The 25,836-nt window shown below is 44.5% G+C and overlaps 1 protein-coding gene across 5 annotated transcripts in view; it reads right to left on the bottom strand.

The window, feature by feature from the left end:
* SFSWAP (splicing factor SWAP) overlaps window positions 1-25,836 on the bottom strand; it is a 110,660-nt gene that overhangs the window by 51,279 nt on the left and 33,545 nt on the right. For 4 of the 5 annotated variants that reach the window (XM_066609595.1, XM_066609592.1, XM_066609593.1 and 1 more), the window contains 4 exons: window positions 15,582-15,825; window positions 12,927-13,058; window positions 12,458-12,551; window positions 1,563-1,734 (listed from right to left, as the gene is read on the bottom strand). In XM_066609595.1, coding sequence (XP_066465692.1) covers window positions 1,563-1,734; window positions 12,458-12,551; window positions 12,927-13,058; window positions 15,582-15,825 — 642 coding nt within the window. The remainder of the gene's footprint in view (window positions 1-1,562; window positions 1,735-12,457; window positions 12,552-12,926; window positions 13,059-15,581; window positions 15,826-25,836) is intronic. The other variant, XM_066609591.1, reaches the window with a different exon arrangement.

The following is a 25,836-nucleotide window of genomic DNA, read 5'->3' as shown; positions in this document are numbered from 1 at the left end:
GCCAGTCTCACACAACAGTCCTTGGAAGGCTTCTTTTAAGTCTGTGCAAACATTAATTACTTGGGGGAATTAATTACATTTCAGAAGAGAACGAAACACGGAGCCCATTCAGTTCCCCTTACGTGTGATGTTTCACAGCTAGTCTTGCGAACACCAGCAATACTCTGCTGTGCGAGAACATCTGTTCCAACTCTCTGTCAGAAATGGAAACAGGAGGACGACTGATTCTTGCCCTGATTCTTTACAAAAGTGGGAGGGGGGGGGAGAGAGACTACCAATTTTTCATAGTTATGGTCAGCCAATTCTCAAAATAAAAAAAAGCCTATCTGAAAAGGATGGCACACACAAATTTTCTTCTTTGCCTTGTGGCTGCCTGCTGCGAAACATTCTGAAACCGATGGCTTTTTTTAGAAGAGAGGCTGTTTCATCTGGTGAGTGTTCAGCTTCTTATCAAAATGTAGTTCCAAGTGGAGGGGCCCGCAGCTCCTAATTCGGAGTGAGTCCATAAGTCGACCTAGTGCAGCATCATTGACATCAGCAGTTCTAAACATTTAGGAGCCCACGGACCACTGAGGGAAAAACTGGAATCATCAAGAACCGCATACAACCTTCTACCCCATAAAAATACAGTTACATTTGTAATAGAGAAGATTTGTTAGAGATTTATAAGATTTAGTATTTACAAAGAAGAGCTGTAGGTTGTGACTTTTATTGCCACCTGGGGGCGGCCCATTCTTCTCCCTCTCTGGTGGTTTGTAGGAAAGCATCTCCTGAGCGAGTGCTCCGCCACGGACCGCCAGAGTGGGTGGACAATGCATCGCCCACAGCCAATACTTCAGTGCCAGCTGTGGTTGCAGGCAGTCTGTTCTCCACCATCTCTAGTGGTCCATAGGGGTGTGCTTGCTCCGTGAAATGCTTAAAGTGATCAAAAGCAATTTGTTTGCTGAAACCTCGTGGACTACTTCTTGGGGTTCCCAAGAACCACTTGTGGTCGACACAGCACAGGTTGGAAACCACTAATCTATATCAACTGCCAACAGCTCTTTTCAGGTGAGGGACTCTTCTAGACTGCTATTCCAAACTCCTTGCAGCTGAAGATACTAGAGAATAAACCTGGAACATCCTGCATGAGAAGACCAGGGAGGGTTCCCCAGTCTTTATTTTATTTACAGATTTATACCTTGCTTTATCACCCCAGCCGGCACTCAAAGCAGCTCATGATCCGTCTGCTTCTGGATGAACAATGGAGAGGCAGGCTACAGTTTCCATTTTCCCCTTGATGGCTCTACCATATCTCCAAGTTTTCCCAAACTGCAGGGAAGTATGCGTTAGACACATTAGAGCTTCAAAACTCAGAAAAGGAGAACGCCACAACAGTATGACCCAAGGGCATATGAAAACTCTAATTAACCAGTTGAGGAGTTGTCCTTCCAACCTTCAGATGCATTCAAGTAGTCAAAGACCGTTTCTCGCTAATTACAGTGGTGTTCTTTTGGTTTCAGGGAAAAGAAAAGGATACATACCGAGGAGCTCAAAATCTCAGACTGGCATCCCTGACATACCTTTCAACAGTTTGCCATCATTGGCGACTTTGATAGCGTTTGGGTCCTTTTGATCATCTCCTTGGGCAGTGGACTCTGCATCTTCTGACGTTGGGTCAGCAGGAAACTCATTTTCTCCAGGTGCGGCACTGGCAGTGTCAGCAGGGGCTTCCTCTGGTAAAGATGGTGCCTGCTTCAAGACAGCGACACACATTTTTCAGTTCAAAAGATTTCAAGTCAACCCTGAACCATCGTGCCACTTCTGCTATGATCTGAATTGTTCCTTCTCCATGCGACCTCCCTGGCTCCTAGGAACCCCGATTCAAATTCAAGCCCAGACCCATGCAAAGTATACCCAAAATACTCAGCAGAATATGATTCTCTCTGTGCGCAACTCCTTCAAAATGTAAATTTCTGTGCAAATTTCTTGCCATGGTCCAACATCCCAAAGATCCATCTCCATTTCCCTAAGCTGCCATTTTGCACTGGGTGTTCCCCACAGTTTTAACAAAGAAAGAAAAAAACAGCTCCCCAAAGTCAAAAATTTGTCCATGCCTGGTGTGTGACACAACTAAGTGCTGGCATTTAAACAAAGCAATAAAGGAAGCACCTCTTTCAGGTCAAACTGCTTATTAGAAGACAGGTGCAAGAGAAGCAATATATGTACTGCAAGAAAGACCAGACACAGACTTCTTTTACAATATCCTTGAGAGGCCATGTAATATGCCATACATGTTATTCAGGTTTTAATGTATGCTCTCTAAAAACTACTCGTGGGGAAGGTACGACCAATTTATTACTTTTGAGGACCTTTACAAGAGCCCATTTGTACATTCAGAACAAGCACATGGTACAATCTACCTAGGACTGAATAATTTAAAAGTGCAGATGGGGGGAGGTTTATTGAATGTTTCTTCACGTATCAAAATCCATTGGCTAAAGTAAGTTAGTACAAGTAGGAGATCGGGACAAGAAGTTGCTCTGTAACACGTTAGTTTTGCACATGCTAGTTGAGAGATATTCAAGAATACATCATCATTGAAGGAGGAGAGAAGCATACCCCTGCTAACTGGGTAAGAGACACTTTTTCAAATGGGTGCTCCTCTTTTATTTAGCAGGGGGACAGTAAATGGGAAGAGTAAAAGAAGAAGCTTTTTCTGCACCCTAGATCAGTGATTTTCAACCTTTTTTGTCTCATGGCACACTGACAAGGTACTAAAATTGTCAACGTACACCATCAGTTTTTTGATAATTGACAAGGCACACCATGCTACCAGTGGGGGCGGGCTCACATCCCCCAATGGCCCTACTAATAAATGACCCTCCCCCAAAATCTCACAGCACACCTACAGACCATTCACGGCATACCAGTGTGCCATGGCACAGTGGTTGAAAATGGCTGCCCTAGATGCTAGTTGGACATGAAAAAGGGCCTCCAATGGGAGTAGATGGGAAGGGAGCCCTTGGTCCCAAATTGTTTAGGCTTATGTTCTATCATCTACACACCAAAGAGATATTTTGTCAGTGCTACCACAATTTATATGCCACTTATTTATATAGCATCTGGTCCAGATTACTTTCAAAGGGGATTGGCCAGATTGATGGAGGAAAAGTCCATTAGAGGTAACAAGTCATGAAGACTATATGCAATCCCCAGTTTTAGAGGCAGCCTAACTCCAAAAGCCAGGTGAAAGGGAACGGCCACAGGATACAGGGCAGAGGATCTCAAACAAGGGCAGAGGTTCTCAAACAAGGGTATCACTACACCCCAGCTGAGAAGCTCTGCCTCTGTCCTCTAAAGGGACGGAAAGCTTCTGCAGGGTCCCGCAAGTCTCTAAAAAAAGTTTTTAAAAATCAGAACCTACTTCCTGTTTTCCAATCGAAAATAGGAAGTGGGTTCCAACTGTTTTTTTGTTTTAACTTTTTTAGAGTCTTGAGGGAGGGGGCCCTGTAGGGCTCCCAACATCCCCCAGGAGTTGGCTCAGGTAAATGAAAATCACCCCCAATTAGCCATGGCAGTGGCACAATCCTGGGGATCATGCTGCTACCTTTGCCCCACTCCCATACACGCTAATATTATAATGCCATTGTACAAATCGATGGTAAGGCCACACCTGGAATATTGTGTCCAGTTCTGGTCGCCGCATCTCAAAAAAGACATAGTGGAAATGGAAAAGGTGCAAAAGAGAGCGACTAAGATGATGACGGGGCTGGGGCACCTTCCTTATGAGGAAAGGCTACGGCGTTTGGGCCTCTTCAGCCTAGAAAAGAGACGCCTGAGGGGGGACATGATTGAGACATACAAAATTATGCAGGGGATGGACAGAGTGGATAGGGAGATGCTCTTTACACTCTCACATAACACCAGAACCAGGGGATATCCAATAAAATTGAGTGTTGGGAGAGTTAGAACAGACAAAAGAAAATATTTCTTTACTCAGCGTGTGGTCGGTCTGTGGAACTCCTTGCCACAGGATGTGGTGATGGCGTCTGGCCTGGACGCCTTTAAAAGGGGACTGGACAAGTTTCTGGAGGAAAAATCCATTACGGGGTACAAGCCTTGATGTGTATGCGCAACCTCCTGATTTTAGAAATGGGTTATGTCAGAATGCCAGATGCAAGGGACGGCACCAGGATGAGGTCTCTTGTTATCTGGTGTGCTCCCTGGGGCATTTGGTGGGCCGCTGTGAGATACAGGAAGCTGGACTAGATGGGCCTATGGCCTGATCCAGTGGGGCTGTTCGTTCTTATACTTACCTCAGAAATAGAGTAAACCAAGGTAACTACAGTTTGCCACCTTTGTTTGAGGGCAAGTGCAAGTTTGCCAAGTTGAATGCAGCAACAATAGTTTGTGCAAAAAAGACAATTAATGAGAGCACAGAAGGGACAAAGGGACAATGAATGCACAGGGTTTGGCACTACATCTGAACAAGCTCAAAGTCTAGGAGAGACTTAGGATTTGAATCCAGGTTCCCCAAACAAGAATCCAAAGTTCTTTAACAACCAGGCCACTCCGAACTCAGTTTCTTCTTCACAATATGTATAATGTCATGGAGTTTGTACTAGCAGATCTGCTCATTTACATCTCATGAAAAATGTTCAATTTACCTGATATTAACGAGCTTGGCGATCTTTAAAGAAAGCAGATCAGCTAAAAAAAGTTGTCATGATTCAAGTGCATCTGACATTGCTGTTTGTTGACATTAGTCATTGACATTAGTCTGTTCGAGGGAGTCATTAAAAACCACTGCACTAACAGTTTTATAATAAGATTGTACAAAGTAATTCTAATATAAGAAATGGCTTAGTGTAAAGTTGGCATGCTTTTTAAAAACGTGGAAATCTTTAAGGGACAATCTAAAGTTTAGTTCTGCTTATCTACTACAGCTAATGAAACCAATGAAATTTAATGCCGTGTTCACGGCATGCACTTCTAAGCATTAGTAACTCCCACTATTAAAACAAGAATGAGCACATTAGGAAATGATATAAGACTCTAGTAATATGAAATTTATCCTCACATGACAAAGGAGCACTCGATTTAATTGCTTTAATTTATTCATGGAAGACAGACTTGTGCCAAAATGTGTTTAGGGAGTACAAAAGAGTAAAGGAAAACTTAAATGTATGATACATGAAAGCTAGTGACAACGAAAATAGTTTAAAACTGATCCAAATGGGCTTTGGGGGAGGGGGAAATTGATGAAGTTACAGTAATGTGACTCAATATATCCAGTTCAGCATTATTTACTCCATTGTTCTCCAACCTGTGGGTCGTAACCACAAGCCTCATTTGTGGGGTCATGGCAAATGATTTTTGAACTCTACTAACTTCCCAGAAGTTCCTCAGCATCTCAGACTGTGGAGTTAGAAGTGTTTGAAAATAATAAATAAAGGGAATAATACATAATAATAAAGGGAAAAACAGCACATTTATCACAGTGAGTGCTGACATTCACACATGGATGCTGACAGTCTCCGTCAATTTTCTGACTACCAAAATACGTATAAATATATATATATCAAGACCAAGGATTTTGTTGAGTGAGGTATGTATAGGGTTCTGGGAAGGTGGAATGGGGGCAACAGGGGCAGAGGGTGGGTAGATTGGGTAGATATTTAATTTGGGGGGATTGTGACATGGGAAAGGTTGAATGAAGATCACTGGTATACTCCAAATGGAAGTAGCTCTCCAAGGTCTCAGGCAGGGGTCTCTACATGCCTACATGCCTAAAGCATGAGCACGACCACAAAGGATTCTTGACACCAGGTGAGTCTTCATCGATGCCCTCTTGATTTTACTACTGAAATAACCAATTTCTCCCACATAAGCAGGGCTCAGTAATGTATTCAGATTGTGCCCTTCCTCACCCAAGAGCTCAGTGATTCCAAGATTATGTACTGTGAGAACCTAAAGACCAGACTATCGCTGCCTGGGAGTTGGTCACTTCTGCATCAAGTCTAAGACACCAAGGATTCTGAGAATGGGAGATCACCTTTCCTAGGACTATCTCAGAAAGTTGCCACCAAGACAGGGAAACTCAGAAGACTGCCTGCAGTCCTGAAAACGCAGTGCTTTTGCTGCACTACACTTGCTATTTCTGGCTTTTCCCTTCACTTTCCCTACCTTTTAAAAGGGTTTCCCCTATCCTGGGGGGCGGGGAGGCCTGGAACAGAACACTGTGAATATGAGGGTATGCTTGTAGTTCCATAAATCAACGTGCAACAGGCCTAAATCACCTTCACTCAGTGGTCTAGAGAGGGACGTTTGCTTGGGGTCTTCCTCTGTTGGCCATGCCCTCCCTTTTCTGCAACATCACACCAAACAATATAAGTGAAATCATGGAAGGCAAACCCAAGAAAAACAACAACACTGATGTTTATACTGCCTGTGGTGATGGCATGGCCAAAAGCTGAAGGAAGTCAGCGGATCCACAATGATGCAACATGATGCGCCTTCCACACTGCAGTGCATTTCTCTCTCCCCCCAAAAATTCAGGTAATGCGCATGTAGTGAAAAGCAACCACACTTCTGATGTTACGTCACAATTGTTAGGGCTGCAAGACATACTCAAAACTAATGGTGCATGTGGAATCATTAGCAGCACACTTTGCCAACGAAACAGGAACTCCACCCTTTCACCAGGAAGAAAAATGTGCACCAAAAATGGTTTATGACAGCATTCTAAAACCTTAAATGTTCTGGGAGCTCTCCATAGATAAGCGTTGTTAAGAGAGTCATCAATGCCTTTTACTGCCACTTTAGTTAGATTGGTGGGGAAATAAAGGGTTGAGGAATTATTTTATTACCATGAAGCATGGATCCAGGAAGGCTCTCAAAGATTAAGAACTGATGTACAAATTGAAAACTGAAGACTTTCTGAAAAAAGGTTAAAGTGCTTTTCTTTAAAAGGCACTAGGACTCCCTTCACTGGAGCCTGTTTAATCTTTTTTTTTAAAAAAAACAAAGCTTAAGGGTTCCCAATTACAGAGGAGGGTTCACATTACAGGTTTCAGACTGGAGGCATTTAAAATTTAAGAAAGAAACAAATTGGTATTTACACTTTCTTGAAACTGTTTTCACACTCAGGGGGTGACTATCAGAGGCAAAGCTCCAAACTGATCAGCAGCTAAGACTCAGAGATCCTATTTTAAACTGGCAAGGACTGAAGGGGCAAATCACACTGGTTTTGCCTAACAACTTAGTTCTGCAGGAGCAAAGGACCCCTTCCCTTCTGCTGCAATCAACTTGAGAAGTGTTGGCAGAACTGCCCCCTTGCATCAATCCTGGGCTGGATAAGAATCCATGAATGAAAAGACTGGCTTAACACAGGCATGAGGGAATGAGGAACTGAGGTGTGTGATGGGAGGGGGTTGTACTATTATTTAAACCAGCCAGGAGAGTGCTAAGCAACCTTTACCAGTCCTGTTCTTCTGCACAAAAGTATCAAGTTGGGTAAAGGGGGAGGATGTCTTTAGGATTGGGGCTGTGCAGGAAGCAGGTAGGATCTGAATTACATGCCCAGCCTGTTAGTTTGCTGTCCCTATTTAAACCCAAGGAAGTTGGTCATGATTTGGAATCGGAGACATGTTGGCCACAACCAATTTAAGACCCATTAAAACCAACACGACTTAGTCACAACTAGCTTTCTCCCAGTATAATCCAGTTTGAAGCAGGAAAAGCCCAATTTAGCCCTATTAAACCATGTCACTGCTGTTTTTTCAGACTCGAGATGATGGCATCTTAAGTAAATTCCAGCACCTATGCAGCTGAACGGCAGTATTACTTTCAATGCCGGTACAAAGTCTGTTCAGATAACTGTACAGTTTAAATAAAGGGTTATTTATGCAAGCTATTAAGGCTATTCTGGTATTCCACACAGAACATGTGCACACCAAATATAGAAGTCACCGCATGAATTGTTCTCAGTTATGTTAAAATTGGATAGTGTTCGATAAATGCTTGGGTCGTTTTAACATCAAATTTCACTTCCACAGTGGAATGCTGATGGAAATAAAACGCGCTGCGAATCAAAAAGGAAGACTGGCAAGGATTTTCTAGCAAACCGACTCAGTTTCATAGGATTCCTGGACTACTGATCAGGATCTAAAGAGGTACTTAGGTATCCAGAAGGGATTTGTGCTAGCCCAATGACATGTTTTCAGCCACACTAGACACTGTTCCAGAACCACTTTTCAGAGCGCGATACTATAGTCCTCCGAGACTGAAGGATGCCAAAGTAACGGCTTCTCTCCCCCCCCCCACATACACACACCATGTCAAAGTGCCCTTCAGTGTCAAAAATTATTTGCTACCTGCCCGAGGGGGGGGGGTTGGTCTTGGCAAAATACAAGCTTAAAACAGCATTGAAAATGAGCCTACAAACAGCCCACTAGCCGATGCCAGACACTGAAAAATCTGCCTGTTCTCTGGCCAGGGTCCTGGTTCTCTAGAGCAGTAGTCACCAAACTGTGGCCCATGGGCCAGATCCACAAGGAAAAAAACAACTGACCAGGTACAGCTTTCTGTTCCGTGCCGCAACTTCCTATCTTTCCAGCCAACCTTCTGAGGTATCTGATAGGCCTCTGCGAGACATAAAAACCTGAACTAGATGGACCTTTGCCTGATCCAAAGGGGCTGTTCTTATGTTCTTAAACCTGTGCCAGGCAGCCACTTCTGCTTGGAAAATAGGGCACAGAACCTGCTGGGGCAATTCATTCCATTCCACAAATGAAATAGGACTCCCTGCTACTTGCTTCTGAAGCCTTCTAGGTAGGCCTGAGGGTTCAAGGAGAAGCAACACTGCCCCACTGTTTCTTAATGCTTCAATGAGAATGAGAGAAACCCCCTTCTCTCTCCTGAGCAGTGGTTCCCAATCTTTAGGAGGCAGCGGCCACTGAGGCAAGAATTGGAAAAGTTGTGAACCACATGCAATGCCAGCTGTGGACAGTCTCTGCCCTCTTTGATGGTCTGTGGGGAAGCATCTCTCAAGTGAGCACTTCCCCATGGACCACCAGAAAGGGTAGAGAATGGACTACCCACAGCCGCAGCTTTCCGTGCCTGCACACTCTCTGGTGATCCATGGGGAAGCACCTCTCAAGTAAGCATTCACCCAAAGACTTCCAGAGAGGGTGGAGAAAGGACCACTCACAACCAGCACTTCAGTACTGGCTGCACAGTCCATTCGCCACCCTCCCTCTGTGAGGGAGTGCGTGCTTGACATGATGTTGGAAGTGATCAAAGGTGATTTTTTTTCCCCAAGGACTCGAAGACCACTTCTCAGGGTCTGGCAGAACACCTGTGGTCCATAGACCACAGGTTGGGAATCAGTACTCTTGAGTCTTCTGTGGTTGCCACATGATTGGTGGACACAGAAGACTCATGGCAAGTACAAGCACAGGCTGGCTACTAAAGCAAGCCAATGTAGGTGGACTCTTAGTTCTCACCCACACCTGCCTTAATCAGCACTGCAATGGTCAGGAAAGAGAAGGCAGCCAAATCAGCAATTTTATTGAGGATGCGTCTGTTAATGGCTACTAGAAATGACAGCTAAATGGGAACCCGCCCTTGTTCAGCAGTATGCCATTGACTCTTACTTGTGGAGGGACAATCACGCACACCCATCATACTCTGCTTGCGGTTTTCCTGGAAACTTCTGTATGACCACCATAGGGTATTTTGTGAGATGGATCTTTGTCTAACTTGATCTAAGGTTTGTCTTTGTCTTAGATCCTTCATTTACAAAACACTTCTTGGTCTAGCCACCTGGAAACAATTCTTACTTGCTGTAGGCAACTGGCTATTTACAAGCCTGATTCGAAAGCCCTCTTGAGCTCATGGAACTAGTTTTGCCATTGTTTGGGTTGCAGCCATAAAATTTACCAGGTGCAATGCAGCCCTTCCACTAAAAGAAGAGCCAATTGAAAACTAGATGAAGGTGTTCAATAAGAGTCAAAATGTTTTTGTCCAACCCATCCATTTCCCCTGAAAACACAGAGAGCTGCTTTTACGCAATGTCAAATGAGAGCAGCAAAATAGCTGGAAATGGGAATAATCTGATTCATTAGTACACCCACTATTAATTTCAAAAGCAACCTAATCTGCATTATGGGAAGTGTGTTGGGTTAACTGTTTCCTAGCAACAATATTGTGACTTTACAGCCTGCTTTATAAATGGGAATTTCCATTATAAACTACTCGAAGCAATTGAAGTGGAACATGTTTAGGCAGCCTGTACACAGGGTTCATCCAATGACCTATCCGTGTTGCCAATCCACTTCACAAGACCACCTAGATAGAAGTAAAAGTGGGGAAACTCTTCAGAGGACAAGGCAGTGTGGCTCTACCTTAGACAAAAACAACTCAGGCATGACTTCTTGCCTTAATTCAATTTTGCAGATGTTACCCCCGGAAGGGCCTAACCCAGAAAAAAGGAGAAAAAAGCAGTTGACCGCTCAGAGCAGCTCACAACTGCTCAAAGTGCCCGGGGTGGGAGTGGAGGACAAGATACTGCAGGGGTAAGGAGGTCTCCTTGCCGATGTAGTACCTTCTCCTGTATCCCCTCCCTGTAACGCATGATTTGCCATTGAGAGTGCGGGTTGGCATACTCTGAAGGTATGGTACCTAAGGAAATATACCCCCTGCCCCCCTCACTACACCACTGTTTCAACTCCTGGTTCACATTATGTCTGCAAGCACACTTGTACTATTCTGTCATTTCCTGGCGACCAACATTCTCTAAGGGTCCATGCTGCTGCATGGCTGACTGGCTGTGTCTTCAGATGCACAGCAATGATGTCATACAGGAAAGCTGAGCAGACGCACAGCTTAGAGTAGGGGTGCCTAAACCCCGGCCCGGGGGTCACTTGCAGCCCCTGGGGACCTCCAATCTGGCCCGCGGGGAGCCCCCAGCCTCAACGAGCCTCTGGCCCTCCAGAGTCTTGCTGGAGCCAGCGCTGGCCTGACGCACCTGCTCTTAGCGTGAGGGCGACTGTTCGACCTTTCGCGTGAGCTGTGGCTCCCTTCACTGCTTGCTGTTTCACATCTGTGAAGCAGCAGCGGCAGTGAAGGAAAGGCTGGCCTTGCTTTGTGCAAGGCCTTGAGCTATCGTGAGACCTTCATTCATTCATATAATTTCCATCTCTAATATATTCATTTATGTAAATTTATTCAAATTTGAAAAGTACATTAATTCTTTTTCCCCCGGCCCCCAACACAGTGTCAGAGAGATGATGTGGCCCTCCTGCCAAAGGGTTCGGATACCCCTGGCTTAGAGGGAACACTGTTTGCAGCTGCTACCCAAAAGGAAGAGTTCGTAAAACGTATATATAAAAGCGGTATATATAAATACTGTTGATTGATTGATTGATTCGTAGGCAGTGGCCATTGCTCTACTAGTGAAATGAAACCAGCTCATTAACATGAGCTACAAGGTAGGTGGGCAATGAATTCTCTCCTTCCTCAAGTGAAGGTCACAATTGACCTCATCAAACAGGCACACCCACCCAAGACATTTCCGATAGTACAAACCATTACAGGTTTTGGAGCTGTGATTTGGGATTGTGTGCTGACACCTGAGGCTTCTGCAGACAGTATCAATTAGATAGAAAAGCCTAGAAGATGATTTATTATAAAACTGACAGCCCAATGTTAAACTTCCATACAAGGAGGTGTGTCCTGGGCAGCCAATAAGACTGCTTAGGAGGAATGCCATTGGATTGGCTTCATACCTCCTCACAAAGTCCCTTCTTTTGATTTATGACCTGCAAACCTATAGAAGATTTGCCTCTATGGGTCAGTATCATTACCATCAGCTGATCCCAGTATGCCTACCTCTCCTTCTGCCCCTCCTTGTAAAGGGAAGAGCCTAGAACCTAGACCGTGTCACCAACTGCCAACACACCAGTGTATCTCTCATATTTGTATGTCGGATATACGCTGGCCACTTGGGGATCCAATCCTGGCTCTAGCAGGGTACACATATAAAATACATACACCAAATTATTTAGAGAATCTCACAAGTTTTACTTGCAACCCACAACCCCAAGCATTCATTTGCAGTGCCACACCATTGCTCCAAACTCTTGGAGTTTCGGTCACATGTCCTGTACCTCAGTAGCTTTTTGTCAGGAATCGGTATGGCACCCCTAGGATGATCAGAAGCTGCCCCACCCTGAAGGTCAGAACACCAGTTCATCTAACCAGTGGCTCTCCAGAGTTTCAGACAGGGGGTGTCTCCCAGTCATACCTGAAGATGAAGTGAACTTGAATTCTTTTGCATACAAAGCAGGTGCCATGTCACTCAGCTACAGCCCTTCCCTTCCTAGTTCCAAGCCTCCCTGAATTCAGCAGACCGGAGAGGAAACATTCACATGTACAATGAGCCATTGCTGTGCCTCACTTTTTACAAGCTTACCTTTGAGCTGTCACCGGCTTCCTTCTGAAGGAAGAATTGTTTCTTAAATTCATAGTAGGCATTGTACTGGTGCCAAGGCTGCAGGAACTCAAACCTGTTAAGGAAGGAACAAAAAAGTAATTTGAGCGGGGCGTGCATAAAAGATACACAAGCAAAGCAAACGCGAGCCATCATTTCCTATCCTGCCACCCCAGGCACAGGAACGCTATTTGACATTCTGAAATATAATAACTTATGTGCTTAAATACCCAGAAGATAAATACATTCAGAGGCAACAGTTTTGAGATTCTTCAGCAATAATGCTTTATCATTAACTTCAAGTAGTCCTTTGAATTTTAATATAAGGTATTACAAGACATTACTCCAGCAACGCTCTTTGCAGAACAGACTGTGAGTAAGAGCGAGGGAGGCAGGCAAGCTCCCCGTATCGTAAAACGAAATAATTAAGAAAAAAGCCACTTGCACTTACCTTGGATCATTCTTGGCACGAACGCTGGTCTCAAATTTAATGCCATTCCTAGCGACATACTCAGCGAGTTTGTCAATTACAGGCTGGATGTCTGGGGGTGGAGGAATGATGGCAACCACAGATGGGATTGTGCTGAAACACAGTGCAAGTTTATTATTTACATAGGCCAAGCACTCAACATGCAGCCATCGAACGGGACCGCGTCTCTACCTCTAGGTTTAAAGTTGGAGCTGTTTGACACTAGAAAACACATTCGTTAAAAGCAGACCCATCTGTCTTGCATTAGAAAAACCCAGGGCCACACTATGGGCGGTGAGAAAAAAAAATGTTCTGCACAGGTATGTAGAATAATTTAACAATTTTATTTTGGCACCAAGATCAGTAGTTTTGCAAGGGCTTGGGCTTCAATTCTATACTCACTAACCTGGGAGTAAGCCCCAATGTACACAGTAAGACTAACTTCTAATTAAACATGCATAGGAGTGTGCTGTTCAAGCCATTTCACAACCAGGGTGCCAGATAGAGGGAGGAATAAAGAATCAGACAGTCACTGCCTCCTGCTCACTTCCAAAGACATTGGAATATCTTCCTAGGACCTCTCTTGCTTGAGCGTTCATTACTCACACTGAACTTTTCTGCACAAGCACAATAGCCAGTCACTTTTTTGCAATCTAACCTTGAAGACAAAGAAGTCACAGAATGCAATTCTGTATGCAATTCTGATAACATTTAACAAAACGGTTTTTATTTCACTCCATTCCAAAACATTACGAAGGTGGATGCTTTAGAGAGACTTCACAATAAGGAATAAAAAGTAGCAGAAGTGTGGAATATTTTTCTGCAGCAAAAAGTACCCTCCATCCTGCATGATGTATTGCTGAAGACACACAGCTTATTGTTATGCTAAATTACAACAGCCCCAAACAGGGATCAATTTCAAACAAGAAAACATTAGTATTTGGAACAGATTTCAGACAACAATTAGCTGAGAAAGAATTTATAATGGAACCCCAGCTATACAGAATTTTAAAAAAACAAAATAAAAAACACACACACCAAGAATGCTACAAGTCACTGTGGGGAGAGAAAAAAATGTTTTTGTTTTTTTTCACTCAGAGATTGATCTGTGACTGTTTAAGAGGCTGTTCTAAAAATGACACAATGCCCTTGAGCACATCATGTGCAAAACAAGACAGCAATGTAGACAGCAAGAGCATCCAGACCATTTAGCACTTCCCCCTTGGAGATGCATCAAAGCCCAAGAAGCTCTACGATATGAGCTACCTTTTAAATTATTAACATCTAAGCATTTTAACAAAGTAAGAAAACAGACTTCCGAAGTATATCAGATTACAACCAGTCAAACGCAAAACATCTTTCCACATCCATTTCTCCATTAGTAAGACCGCTAATGACTGCAACCCATTCCAGAAAATAACAGAAGACTAAGGACATTGCAGCATTGCTCACAGGAGCCTGGCAGAAACAATGTGGGGCTGAGCTGCCTGTCTAAATGGAGACCTTCCATTAGTTCTGCCTGACCTCAGAATTGCCAATGTGCTCACAAGGATGCCAAGAAGAGGGAACTGGCCCTAAAACAAGCAGTAACAGATGCTTTCAGTACAGTTGGACCCTGGTATCAGTGAGGGTTCCATTCCGGAACACCCCTCCCCCCCCGCCCACAGATAACAAGGTCCACATTTAAAGTGTTTGAAAAACACACAAAAAATATCAAAACTGAGGCTCCTACCATATTGCAACCAAACTGTGTCACCTGGCAGCCTGCAGAACTGCTTTTACCACTGAAAAACCCACTTCCGGGTTACATGGAGGTTTCTTTCTTCTACCAGATTTGCCCCAGAATGCATCGCAGGAAGTAGGTTTTCCAGTGGTAAAAACAGCTCCAGACAGCACGGTTTGGTTGTGATATGGTGCGAGCCCCACTTTTTGTGTGTTTTTCAAGCGCTTTAAATGTAGTTCCTGGTATCCGTGAGGAGTCAAATCCGCTGATCCTGGACCCACAGATCCACTGTACCTTATTATAAAATGGGTCCCCTAATGGATGGAGCTAGAACAGCACACGCTCTGGGTGTGAAAGGTTCGTCTTCATATGGAGTCAGACCATTGACCATCTGGCTCAGGGTTGTCAACAATGATGGGTAGTGGGTTCTCCAGGGTTCCAGACAAGGGGTTTCCTCTGTTTCCTAACTGGAGATGCTAGAGACCGAACCTGGAACCTTGAACTAGCATGCAAAGCAGTTGCTCCACTAGTGCCACACTACTCCCTCTCCCTGGGAGGGGGAAGAGGCACAAACCCTGGCACCTCCAGTTGAAATAGGACATGCTGCATATGCTGGGAAAGACCTCTGTGAGCCCCTAGAGAGTTGCTGCCAGCAGAGGACATATTTTCAGGTGTGATTTGGGGCTCTGAACAAGAGGTCTCCATATAATATCCTACACTACTTCTGACCCTCTGCTCCACAAGCAAACTGCTTTGGCTCGCTATCGAAGAAGACAAGCTATTGCTCAAGAAACACAAGCCCCCTTGTGAGTGTGCTCTCAAGGCCTTGATTTGTGTGCATTTTGGCCTCGATTTGATTGTTTGCACCAAGCTGTTTAAAAACGAGACGGATGATGAGAGAAGAAAGAAGGTACCTTGCAGAAGCTGTGGCGGGCATGACTCCAGTAGCGTCCTCGGCTGCCTCGGATGGTGGTGGGGGCGTAGTGCCTGGTGGTGGGGGTGCTGTTATCGTTGCTATGCCAGTAGTGCTGGACACTGTCACTCCTGCAGGCAGTCCACTGTAGTATGTGGCAACGTCGATTCCAGGGGGTGGAGGGGCAAGGCAGTATGTTCCATCAGGAAGCATGTAGTAACTATAATACATGGCTGCCACTGTTGCTGCAAACAAGACATTTTGGGATTAATGCTTCAGGCACTTTGAAGGGACACACACACACAGACACACACAGTATTCTCTTCCCCCCCCCAGCACAACTGGAATGTCGCTTTTGCTCAAATTTCAAACTTGCTAATGTGTTACCCATTTTTCTTGTGTACAAGATGAGAAATAACATTCTTGCCAACACATTTGGGTTAAATGAGGCAGACACATCTGAGGCCAAATGGAAACAGCACCAGGGTGGACGATGAAGCGAGGACGTGAAAAGACTCCCAAATGGGACATTCTGCCTTTGTAAAATGAATGCACTTGGCTGGGCCTTGGAGGCAAATTAGAACCAAACCTGCCTCGTTGAAATTAGCAAACAGCAAGAGTTTTCTGGGCAGAACTGCTTTCTTTAACCCAGAGAAAGCAGCAACAAGAAGCTTCAGAGATCTAACAAAGTGCTTTGCCTGCCAGAGCTGTGTAGATCTCTGCAGCAAAACTAATGAAAATTCCAAGATCGCAAAATCCAAATTCCACATCAAGAAAACAAGAGTTCTGCAGCTTGCACCAGCTCAGCAGATTTGAAATAATTTGTTCCATGACGCTTATGGGTTGGCTCTCATCATCCATGGGTTTGCGATTAGTGGATTTGACCCAACATGGATTGCGACCCCATGACGGAGGGCCTCAGAGGACCTCCCAGATGCGACCAGAGGAGCCAGAGCCTTCTGAAAGGCACTTCCAGTCATAACCAGATGTCCTGTGAGGCCCGATCAGATCTCCCACGGATACTAACTGCTAACGGAGTAAGACACAGTTTTTCAAGTGGGTACTCCGTGTTGATTTAGCAGGGGGAGAGTAACTGGCCCTCCTCACCCCAGCAATGTCTCCTGTCTGCTAGCGTTCTTTTGCATCTTTTTAGATTGGGAGCCTTTTAGGGACAGGGCGCCATTACATACTTGATTTTCTCTGTAAACCGCTTCGTGAACTTTTCTGTGAAAAGTAGTATATAAATACAATTAACAAAAATAACAATACTGAGGTCCAACTGTGCATGCATTCTGGTTTGGTGAAATCACTAAGATGGGTCACTGAGACAGTTTTATTCAGCTACTCTGGGAGAGTATTCCAGTACTGAACACTCGGGAAAGACTTGGAAGAGGCAAACAAGTGGTCTTTCAGGAAAGCATGTCCACTGCTGTCAATCTTTCCAGCAAGGAGGCAGCAACTTGACTATGTAGTCCCCACAATTCAAAGGAACTAAAAATTTAAAATGGATGCCACTCCCTTTACAAAAAAATTCCAGAGTTTCTAGCTAATGATCCTTTTCCTCAGAGATATAGCTGCATTTCAAATTCCAAGACTGAACAAATTACAAGAGACAGCTAATAACCATGACCACTGTTAAAGCCCAACATTTAAAAAAAATAAATAAATTTTTTTTTTTCATGTTAGTAAGAGTTTCATTTATCAACCGTCACTACCACACACATTATGGAAATGCCAACCGAGAACAGCTCATCTGTTTATGAAATAATCACCTTGCTGTCCTGAGTTAAGAAACATCTGTGTAAGTCACGAATTTCACAGGCACAACAAAATTCAGAGACGCTTGAGCCCCCCACCCCTCAGATGGGCAACAAAAAAATATTCTGCAAGTTCGCAGCTGCTAACGTGCTATTTCATTAAATATACATGCATGAATTCCTCATTTGTGAAACACCAGCTGAAGAGATGCCACTGGAGACAGGAGCTGCAGCTTAAGAATTTGGCCACTTCAATCCAGGATTGCTGAAGTGGTGCAAGAGTGACACCCTCCAAATCAGGGAGGAAAAACAGCCTGTCTCTCTCCCTCCTGTAGTTAAGGTATAAGATTTGTAATCAGTTGCCTGTAAAGACAGGCAGATCTAAAGAACAACAAAAAAGGGCTCAAGGAATACAAGAAAGCCTCTGGTGTTGGAGAGGAAAGAGAACAAATGCTAAGTGGAAACTTCCTATGGCAGTGGTTCACAAACTGCAAGCCGTGGAAACCAACCAGGGGAGGTACAGAACGCTTGCAAAAAAACCCACCACCCTTAACAATGTATAGGATTGTAGCCCTAATGGGGAGCCACAGCCCGTGGCCCAGTAGGTCAAGGCAGCTGCCAGTCAAAAAGGTTTGGGAACCACTGTACTATAGGTAAAAGGGTTGAGGAATATTGCTATATGGTTGTCTATGATTGATTGACTTACTATATTTCTATCCCGCCTCTCTCCCTGAAGGGACCCAATGATGCACTAGTGAAAAAGAGTGGGTGGGCGTGTTGCACACCACAGCATGTACACACAGGACTAATGCACCCATATAAAGAGATGGATATAGAGTCAGTTTTTTCAGGACACTTATGGGTCGGTTTTGTACCACAACAGACACGATTTAAGACTTTAAAAAAAGTAAATGTTTACCAGAGTAAGATGGCAGGCAAGCAGAAACAGGCTCATGTGTCAATGTCACTTGAGCTACTATGTAAGGAACATGAGCCAATAGTTCACAACACCTTTTCTCTGACAATTCAGATTAAGTGCTGGCCCAGTACAGGCATGCCCCCGTTTCCATGGGGATTCCATTCCAGAACCCTCCATGGATAGCTGAAAAAGTGGATACGGGCAAATGGTCATCACCGTAGCCTGGACCCTCCGGAGGCGAAGGGACCCTGGTTTCCAAGCTCAGCAGAGGCCATGGACTTCTGGGCTCAAACTGAGCTTGGCAGATTCCAAGAAGCCAGAGGCCACTTGTTTTCAGCTGCTGAGCTCAGTCTGGGCCCGGCAGAGGCTGTGGGGACAGGCGTTTGCCCGTATTTGGCAGTTTCAGCTATCCAGATGTCTGCTAAGCTCAGAAACCCTCTGGAAGCGAGTGGAGTTGAGCTCCCCTTGCCTAAAGAAGAGGCAAGGCACCCCCCGTGGACCCAGTCCGTGGATACAGGAACTCTCCTGTATTTTTTTATTATTTGGACTCCTCTTACCAGTGATAATTCTGCTCTGCTATCAATTTTTTAAATATTTATATTTATAATTTATATAAATCAAGGGCCCACAATTCCTCTCGCCATGGGGAGTGCTGTACCCTCTTGCAGGTGATGAGGTGCACGTGATGAGCTCCAACCTTCTTCATCGTGATGAGCTTCTAACCTAACAATGAGACTCAAGAGAGCATTTATCCCAATACTTGTGCTGTCTTTCCGAGCACCTCTAAATTATAGCTGAATTGTTGGGACAATCCCCTACACCAGAAGTTCCCAAACTGCGTACTGTGGCATGTTTCGGGGGGGGGGGGTCCTGGGACCCATGCTGCCCAAGTTGCTTGGTAGCACAAGTGTGATGCAACAGAGTACCGCATGGTGGTATGAAGCGGTGGGCTGGGTTCTTCTCAAGCTGCAGAATGGTCCACCTGCCATCCCCAAACCATTTTTTGCTATCTTACAGACTTTTTTTTTTTGATGTGACACGGAAGTGTCGCTGACATCAAGGCAGTGCGTTGTTGCGTCATCAGCACTTACTTCCAGGCCTGGAGCTTGACGAGGATGTTGCAAGTCAGGTTAGTTTGAGAATTTCTACCCTCCATCACCTCTAATTTCAAACTGAAGAAGAAGGCTAGAACTCCTCTTGCTGCATTTCCAAGTTGCCCCAAGCACCTCAAAAGTGTAGCCTGACTGCAGGACCAATGCCTCTGTTCCCCCCAGCTCCAAGCTAGGGATCCCAGTACTCTCCCTGTTCCCATACTCTGTCACATCTTTTTGTTGGCTACCACATTCAGTCAGAGTCTACAGACCTCTGCTCAGTAGTGTACCAGGGGGGCAAATGCCACCAACCTCGCCCCCCCTCCCCGCTGCCTGTTTATCTTTTCTTTTTTTAAAGGGAAAGAAGACAGCAGCTCTTCTGGCTTTTTTGCATTAAAAACAAAACAAAAACACTCCTCCTGACAAAGCAGGAGGCAGCCCAGAATCTCAGTCAGAGAGGCTGCTAGTTGCTGCCTCTCTGGCCTCGATTCTGGGTCATTCTGAGTCACCCCCCCTCCTCAGGGGAGGCGGCAGCCCAGTCTGGCTGCAAATCATGGGCAGAGAGGCAGCAATTTGCAAAATCGTGCCAGGAGTCTCTGCTACTCGTGCCAGGTATGCTGTACAATCGTGCCAGGTATGCTGCTACTCTGGGGCATGTCTTCCGTCTCCTTGGAGGAGAAAAAAGATGCTGCTCAGAGAGGCCTCGTGTCCAGAGTGGCAGCCACTCTGGGCTTGATTCTGCATTGCACTAGGCCATGTCTTTCGTGTCCTCCAAGGAGATGAAAGATGGTCCACAGAGATGCAGCACACCGGAAGAAGTGGTGATTTCGAGCCACTCTGGGCTGTGTCTTTCCTCTCTTTGGAAGAGAAGATGGGTGGTAGCCCAGAGCGGCATGGAATCGCACAGGCAGAGGCATGAACTCCCGGCATGATTCCGGAAGCGACTGTGGTGACATGATGATGTCACTGCAATTACTTCTGGGTCGGGGGGGGGCGGCAGCAAACAGAGTGGCAGCCCTGGGCAGGAAAAAAGCCCAGGACTGCCACTGCCTCCACTTCAAATTTATGGTTCTTTAAAATATAACATGAGCTACTGGTTCAAAAATTAGCTTTTTCAAAATAAAATTGTAGAATGCCAAACCTTTTATAACATTTGCTAAATTACAACCCGGGTTATGAAGAAGTAATTTTGCCAAGAGCCTAAATATTGTCTGACATTAATATCCTTCATGAATCAGGTCTGACAATGTTCTCATCCAAAAATTCTGATTAACCCATTTCTGCTTTAAGGTTTTTCCTGATGAATCAAAAGATAATCACTTCCCTGCCATGTTACTTTAAAGCATGGGATATGGTGTCACAAGATTACCGTTTAGCATCTTAAATTAATTCAATCTACCAGTACCAGTCATTACAAAACTTCATTTGGCAGGATGAGCAAAAAGGTCAGTTTTCAGCTACATTCATGCACTTTCGGAGGAAAAGTGTAGACCAAACACAATTTTCCTCCAAAATGCAATGATGCTGCAACATTGCCCGGAAAAAAAGAAAGTTCTACAACTTAACTATCAAATTCTTGGCTCTCCTGAAGGAAGCATGGTGAGTGACATGACTTAGCAAAAAGTAATACTGAGAACTGCTACATGTTTTAAGATGAAACCTCTACCAAGAGACAGTCCATGATTTTAAAAAGTAGCGTTTTAAAACAAATGACTTCATTTTTCGTGTGACTGCCTATTTATTTCAAGCCACCAATTCTGAAAAGCACAGCAATGGTGCCTAATCTGGGCCAAAGAAATTTTCCTGGACAAGGAAACCTGCCATGATAAAAATGGGAGATAAGAATTGTGTAAGTCTATCTATGATAAACTCCTGGCACGATTCTGCAAATTGCTGCCTCTCTGCCCATGAATCATGATAGACTCCCTCTTCCTCAACAACACCTAAGCAAATGCTTGGAAGGGGTAAAGAGTTACAGAGAGCAGGGTAAATAAGAAACATTGGCCCTCCCTCAATGAAAGGGAGAACTACTTAGGCTATAGCTTGCTGGAATCTAGATCTAGATGTAGTAATTCCCAATGGGCATGCATCTGTATAAAGCAGTGGTTCTCAAACTATGCATGGCGTGGTGAGGCACTTGTCAGTACGTTGAGGAATGCCTGCCACCTGACAGGGAGACTGCCCCACTCCAAACAGCAGTTAGAGCTCAGCAGAAGAGCCCCAGGATGTGAGAACTGTGCACTGGGAAAATCTCTCCCGCCTACCTTGGCCCCCTTACCTTCATTTGTATTGTCATTTAGGGCCTCTGAACCTGGAAGTAACTGACATCATCACCAGTCACCTCCGGGAACTGCACACTGTATTTGCAACACAGGGGAGCAGCATGTGTCTGTTTGGGAACCGCTGATATAAAGGGTTAAAAGTTTAAGCTTAAGACAATTATGTCTTAAGACAAGAAAACTAAGCTTAAGACAATTTTTGCAAGTTATGTCACACCCCTCGGATTTTTATTATAATTTCTTTATAATTATTTATTTATAAAAGTTATAAAGCACTGATTGTGCATTATCTGAAGCCGAATGTTACGGACAAGTGTAAGACTCTGGTGGGGAATTAATTCATAATAGCCCAAATCCTGTTGGCAAGGAACTGGGAAAATAAGCTACTATCAGCAAACGGAGGAGCAGACAAAAAGTCATAAAAACATAATGAACAAAATATTTTAAATGCTAATAGGAAGGAAAGAAATCACATTTTCATGAATGGTGTAGTCAAACATTAATAATAAATAAAATAAGCCCAATTTTCTCAGGTGCTTTTCATTTAAAAATAATAATGGGTATTGAAAATATTTCTGGGAAAAGCAGAGAAAAGGGCCAGTGAAAACCTGGCACAGATGCCATTTCTTCCTTAAGGAACCCAGGTATAAAATTGCAGCAGAGATGTCAATGAAACCTTTAAGCAGGCGGGAAAGATTCCAGGCATTTTAGCTGTAAAAAAAAACTCCAGTTCTCGGAATTAAATATGCTTTCAAGTACTGTATGGGGCTAGCGTTCAAAATCTGATTGCATGTAGGAATCAAATTTGTTCCTCTTTAAAAAAAACAACCTTGTTGGGTTACAAGAGCCATTTTCACACTAACCCAGGAAGATAAAAGCTTTGTATTGTTCCAAACCTTCTGTTATACAGATAAAATCATTATCAACTATTCCACAGAGGGGGCACCACTAACTACCTCCAAGACATATGGGAACTTGCTGCCTCAGTGGTTAAGAACCATAACAGCCACTGAAAATAAAACTGCAGATAAGCAGTGGCACACACCACATGAACACAGGTCATTTCTATTACAGCACACTGGTCATCTGGGCAACTCAGACACAAACTCTAATGCTAGAAGAAGCAGCTGTAAACAGGCCTGCATCCAATCAAGCAATATGACTTTAATGTGTTATTTGTCCATATGCATCTTCACTATGAGCCATTCGGGGCAAAGGTTCACTTGGAGTTTCTGGTGAATGGCCGCAACCAGCCCTGAGTTCATGCAGCAGAACAAACAACAAAATAATAAGCAGTCAACCTATCTTTCTGTTAACACTTTCCACCGGCAATGGCACGTTAAAAGTCCAGACGAAAGAAGAACATTGATGAACAGAGCAAGAAAGATTGGAAAGAACGTCTAAGACATTCTAAGATTTAAAAGGAAAATTGCACCAGTTTGCTGGGGACAATGCAATCTCCTATGTCCATCACAACAGCCATTGATGGAACATTACATTGATGGAACATTATTAGGTCGTGTGTACCTCGACCTAAACTACGACCTCTCTCCCCAAACTACAATTCATCATCCAGACAACCCAAATCTTGGACTAAGGAAACCTGAATTCTGTAACCTGTAATCTAGTTCAGGGGTGGGTAAACTTAAATTCAGGGTTTTTGGACATTTAATCATGGTAAAGAAGAGGGAATTTCATCAGGTGCAGCTTGTCATCTCACAGATGACAGATGATATTATCCCACAGATGACAAGCGGTACCTGCTGAAATTCCCTCCTCTACTCAATAGTTAAAGTTCCAGGATCCCTAAAGTTGAAAGTTTGCCCACCCCTGGTCCAGTTGGACATATTTACAGTCTCATTTCATATAGTTTATTATGTGCCTCTTACTATTCTGCAGTACAGAAGTGTACTCGGGGCGCAAGCTCTGTAGACCTGGTTCTTGGTATGTTCCGTCAGCTTCTTGTTGGACCAGACTCTCTTTGTGAGTCTGGAAAACGTGGTAGCTGTTTTACCGATGCGTGTGTTTAGTTCGGTATCGAGAGAAAGAGTGTCGGAGATCGTTGAGCCAAGGTACACAAAGTCATGGACAACCTCCAGTTCATGCGAAGAGACTGTAATGCAGGGAGGTGAGTCCACATCCTGAACCATGACCATGTACTGCAGCGAGTCATGGACTCTTCGCTCACAACAGGAGAGGAAACTGAACGCTTTCCACATGCGCTGCCTCCGACGCATTCTCGGCATCACCTGGCAGGACAAAGTTCCAAACAACACAGTCCTGGAACGTGCTGGAATCCCTAGCATGTACACACTGCTGAAACAGAGACGCCTGCGTTGGCTCGGTCATATCGTGAGAATGGATGATGGCCGGATCCCAAAGGATCTCCTCTATGGAGAACTCATGCAAGGAAAGCGCCCTACAGGTAGACCACAGCTGCTGCGATACAAGGACATCTGCAAGAGGGATCTGAAGACCTTAGGAGTGAACCTCAACAGGTGGGAAACCCTGGACTCTGAGCGGCCCGCTTGGAGGCAGGCTGTGCAGCATGGCCTTTCCCAGTTTGAAGAGACACTTGGCCAACAGTCTGAGGCTAAGAGGCACAGAAGTAAGGCCCATAGCCAGGGAGACAGACCAGGGACAGACTGCACTTGTTCCCAGTGTGGAAGGGATTGTCACTCCTGAATTGGCCTTTTCAGCCACACTAGACGCTGTTCCAGAACCACCTTTCAGAGCGCGATACCATAGTCTTTCGAAGGTTGCCAACACTATTCTGCATACATTTAATTCTGGATTTTGGCTTGCAATGAGAATGAGAGCACTGCAGAGCACCAAAAGCCCCATCCTGAATCCCAACAGTACAGAAAAGTTGATAAAGCTGCTCCTCTGATGTGTGCAATTTAGGTAGGCTTCACCCACATAAGTACAGGCACATATCTTAGCAATCATAAGAGTTGGAAAGTATGTGTGTGCCTATTTTTAACAAAGAAAGGATGGAGACTTCCATAAAATTAAATGGTGCAGTTTTGTGTACTCCCATGTAAACTGCAGTACACATACTCCCCTGTGCATCATTACTGATGTGGGGGGGGGGGGGGGAGGAGACAGCTGCTTTCTACCAAGTCAGACCATTGGTCCATCTAACTTAGTACTATAGACACTGACAATAGCCAGTGGTTCCCAAACTTTTCCAACAGGTGGCTCCCTTGACTTACAGGGCCACTGGTCATGGCTCCCCATCAGCGTTACAGTTCTACACACTATATAGACCAGGGGTGTCAAACATAAGGCCCATGGGCCAAATGTGACCCCCAGAAACAATTTATCCGGCCCCCATTATAACTGAGCTCTTGCAGTTTCATAACTGCGCTCTCTCATATCTTGAATACATGAACAAGATTTGCACATTTTCTCTTCTGCCATTTGCAGCTAATGAGTTTCTATGCGAGAACAACATGCTTATTTCTGGCCAACATCTGCTTAATCACTTCCAGACCTCAGTAGGCAACATGAATGCTAACTTTGGCACTCTGTATGAAATGAGTTTGACACCCCTGGTATAGACAGTAGGGTTTTTGCAAGTATTTCACTGCTGCCCCGGCCGATTTCCAAAGCACCCTGGGGAGTCAGAACTCAATTTGGGAACTACTGCCAGTGGCTCTTCAGGGTTTCAGATGGGTTTTTCTCAGCCCTACCTGAAGGTGATGCCAGGGGTCTAACCTGCAACCATTTGAATGCAAAGTAGCTATGCTGGGACTGAGCAAGTGCACCACCTGCTCAATGCAGCACTACTATAATTTGAACATTTGACTGCTATAATTTCATTCTCAATGCATTTAACAAGTTTTACTTCACAAGACCCATGAGAAGCATTCCAAAAAGTAATTCACTTTGTGTTAAAAAATGCCATTGTCTAATGCTTTTTGTGAGCTTTAATGTTTGCTAAATGCCCTCCTAGTCTTCTTACTTTTTTTTAAATGTTAAGTGGTTGCAGTTCCCAAATATTTTAAAGATAAGGAGATGGCACAGAAAAGAGATTAAAAAGTGCAGCAGTTCATCAAAATTCCACATATGTGCCCTTTTTGTCAGTTTTATCGTCAGTCACTTTATTTCTAAGACAATTTGATACCTCTTTTTGTACAATTCACCAGGATGTTGAGTTTGCATCACCAAGGAGCTGTCAGGGCACAGGCACTAAAACCCCTTCCCC

Source organism: Tiliqua scincoides, chromosome 14 (assembly GCF_035046505.1).
Source record: "Tiliqua scincoides isolate rTilSci1 chromosome 14, rTilSci1.hap2, whole genome shotgun sequence".
Lineage (NCBI taxonomy): Eukaryota > Metazoa > Chordata > Lepidosauria > Squamata > Scincidae > Tiliqua > Tiliqua scincoides.
This window is presented reverse-complemented; position numbering and strand designations above follow the sequence as displayed.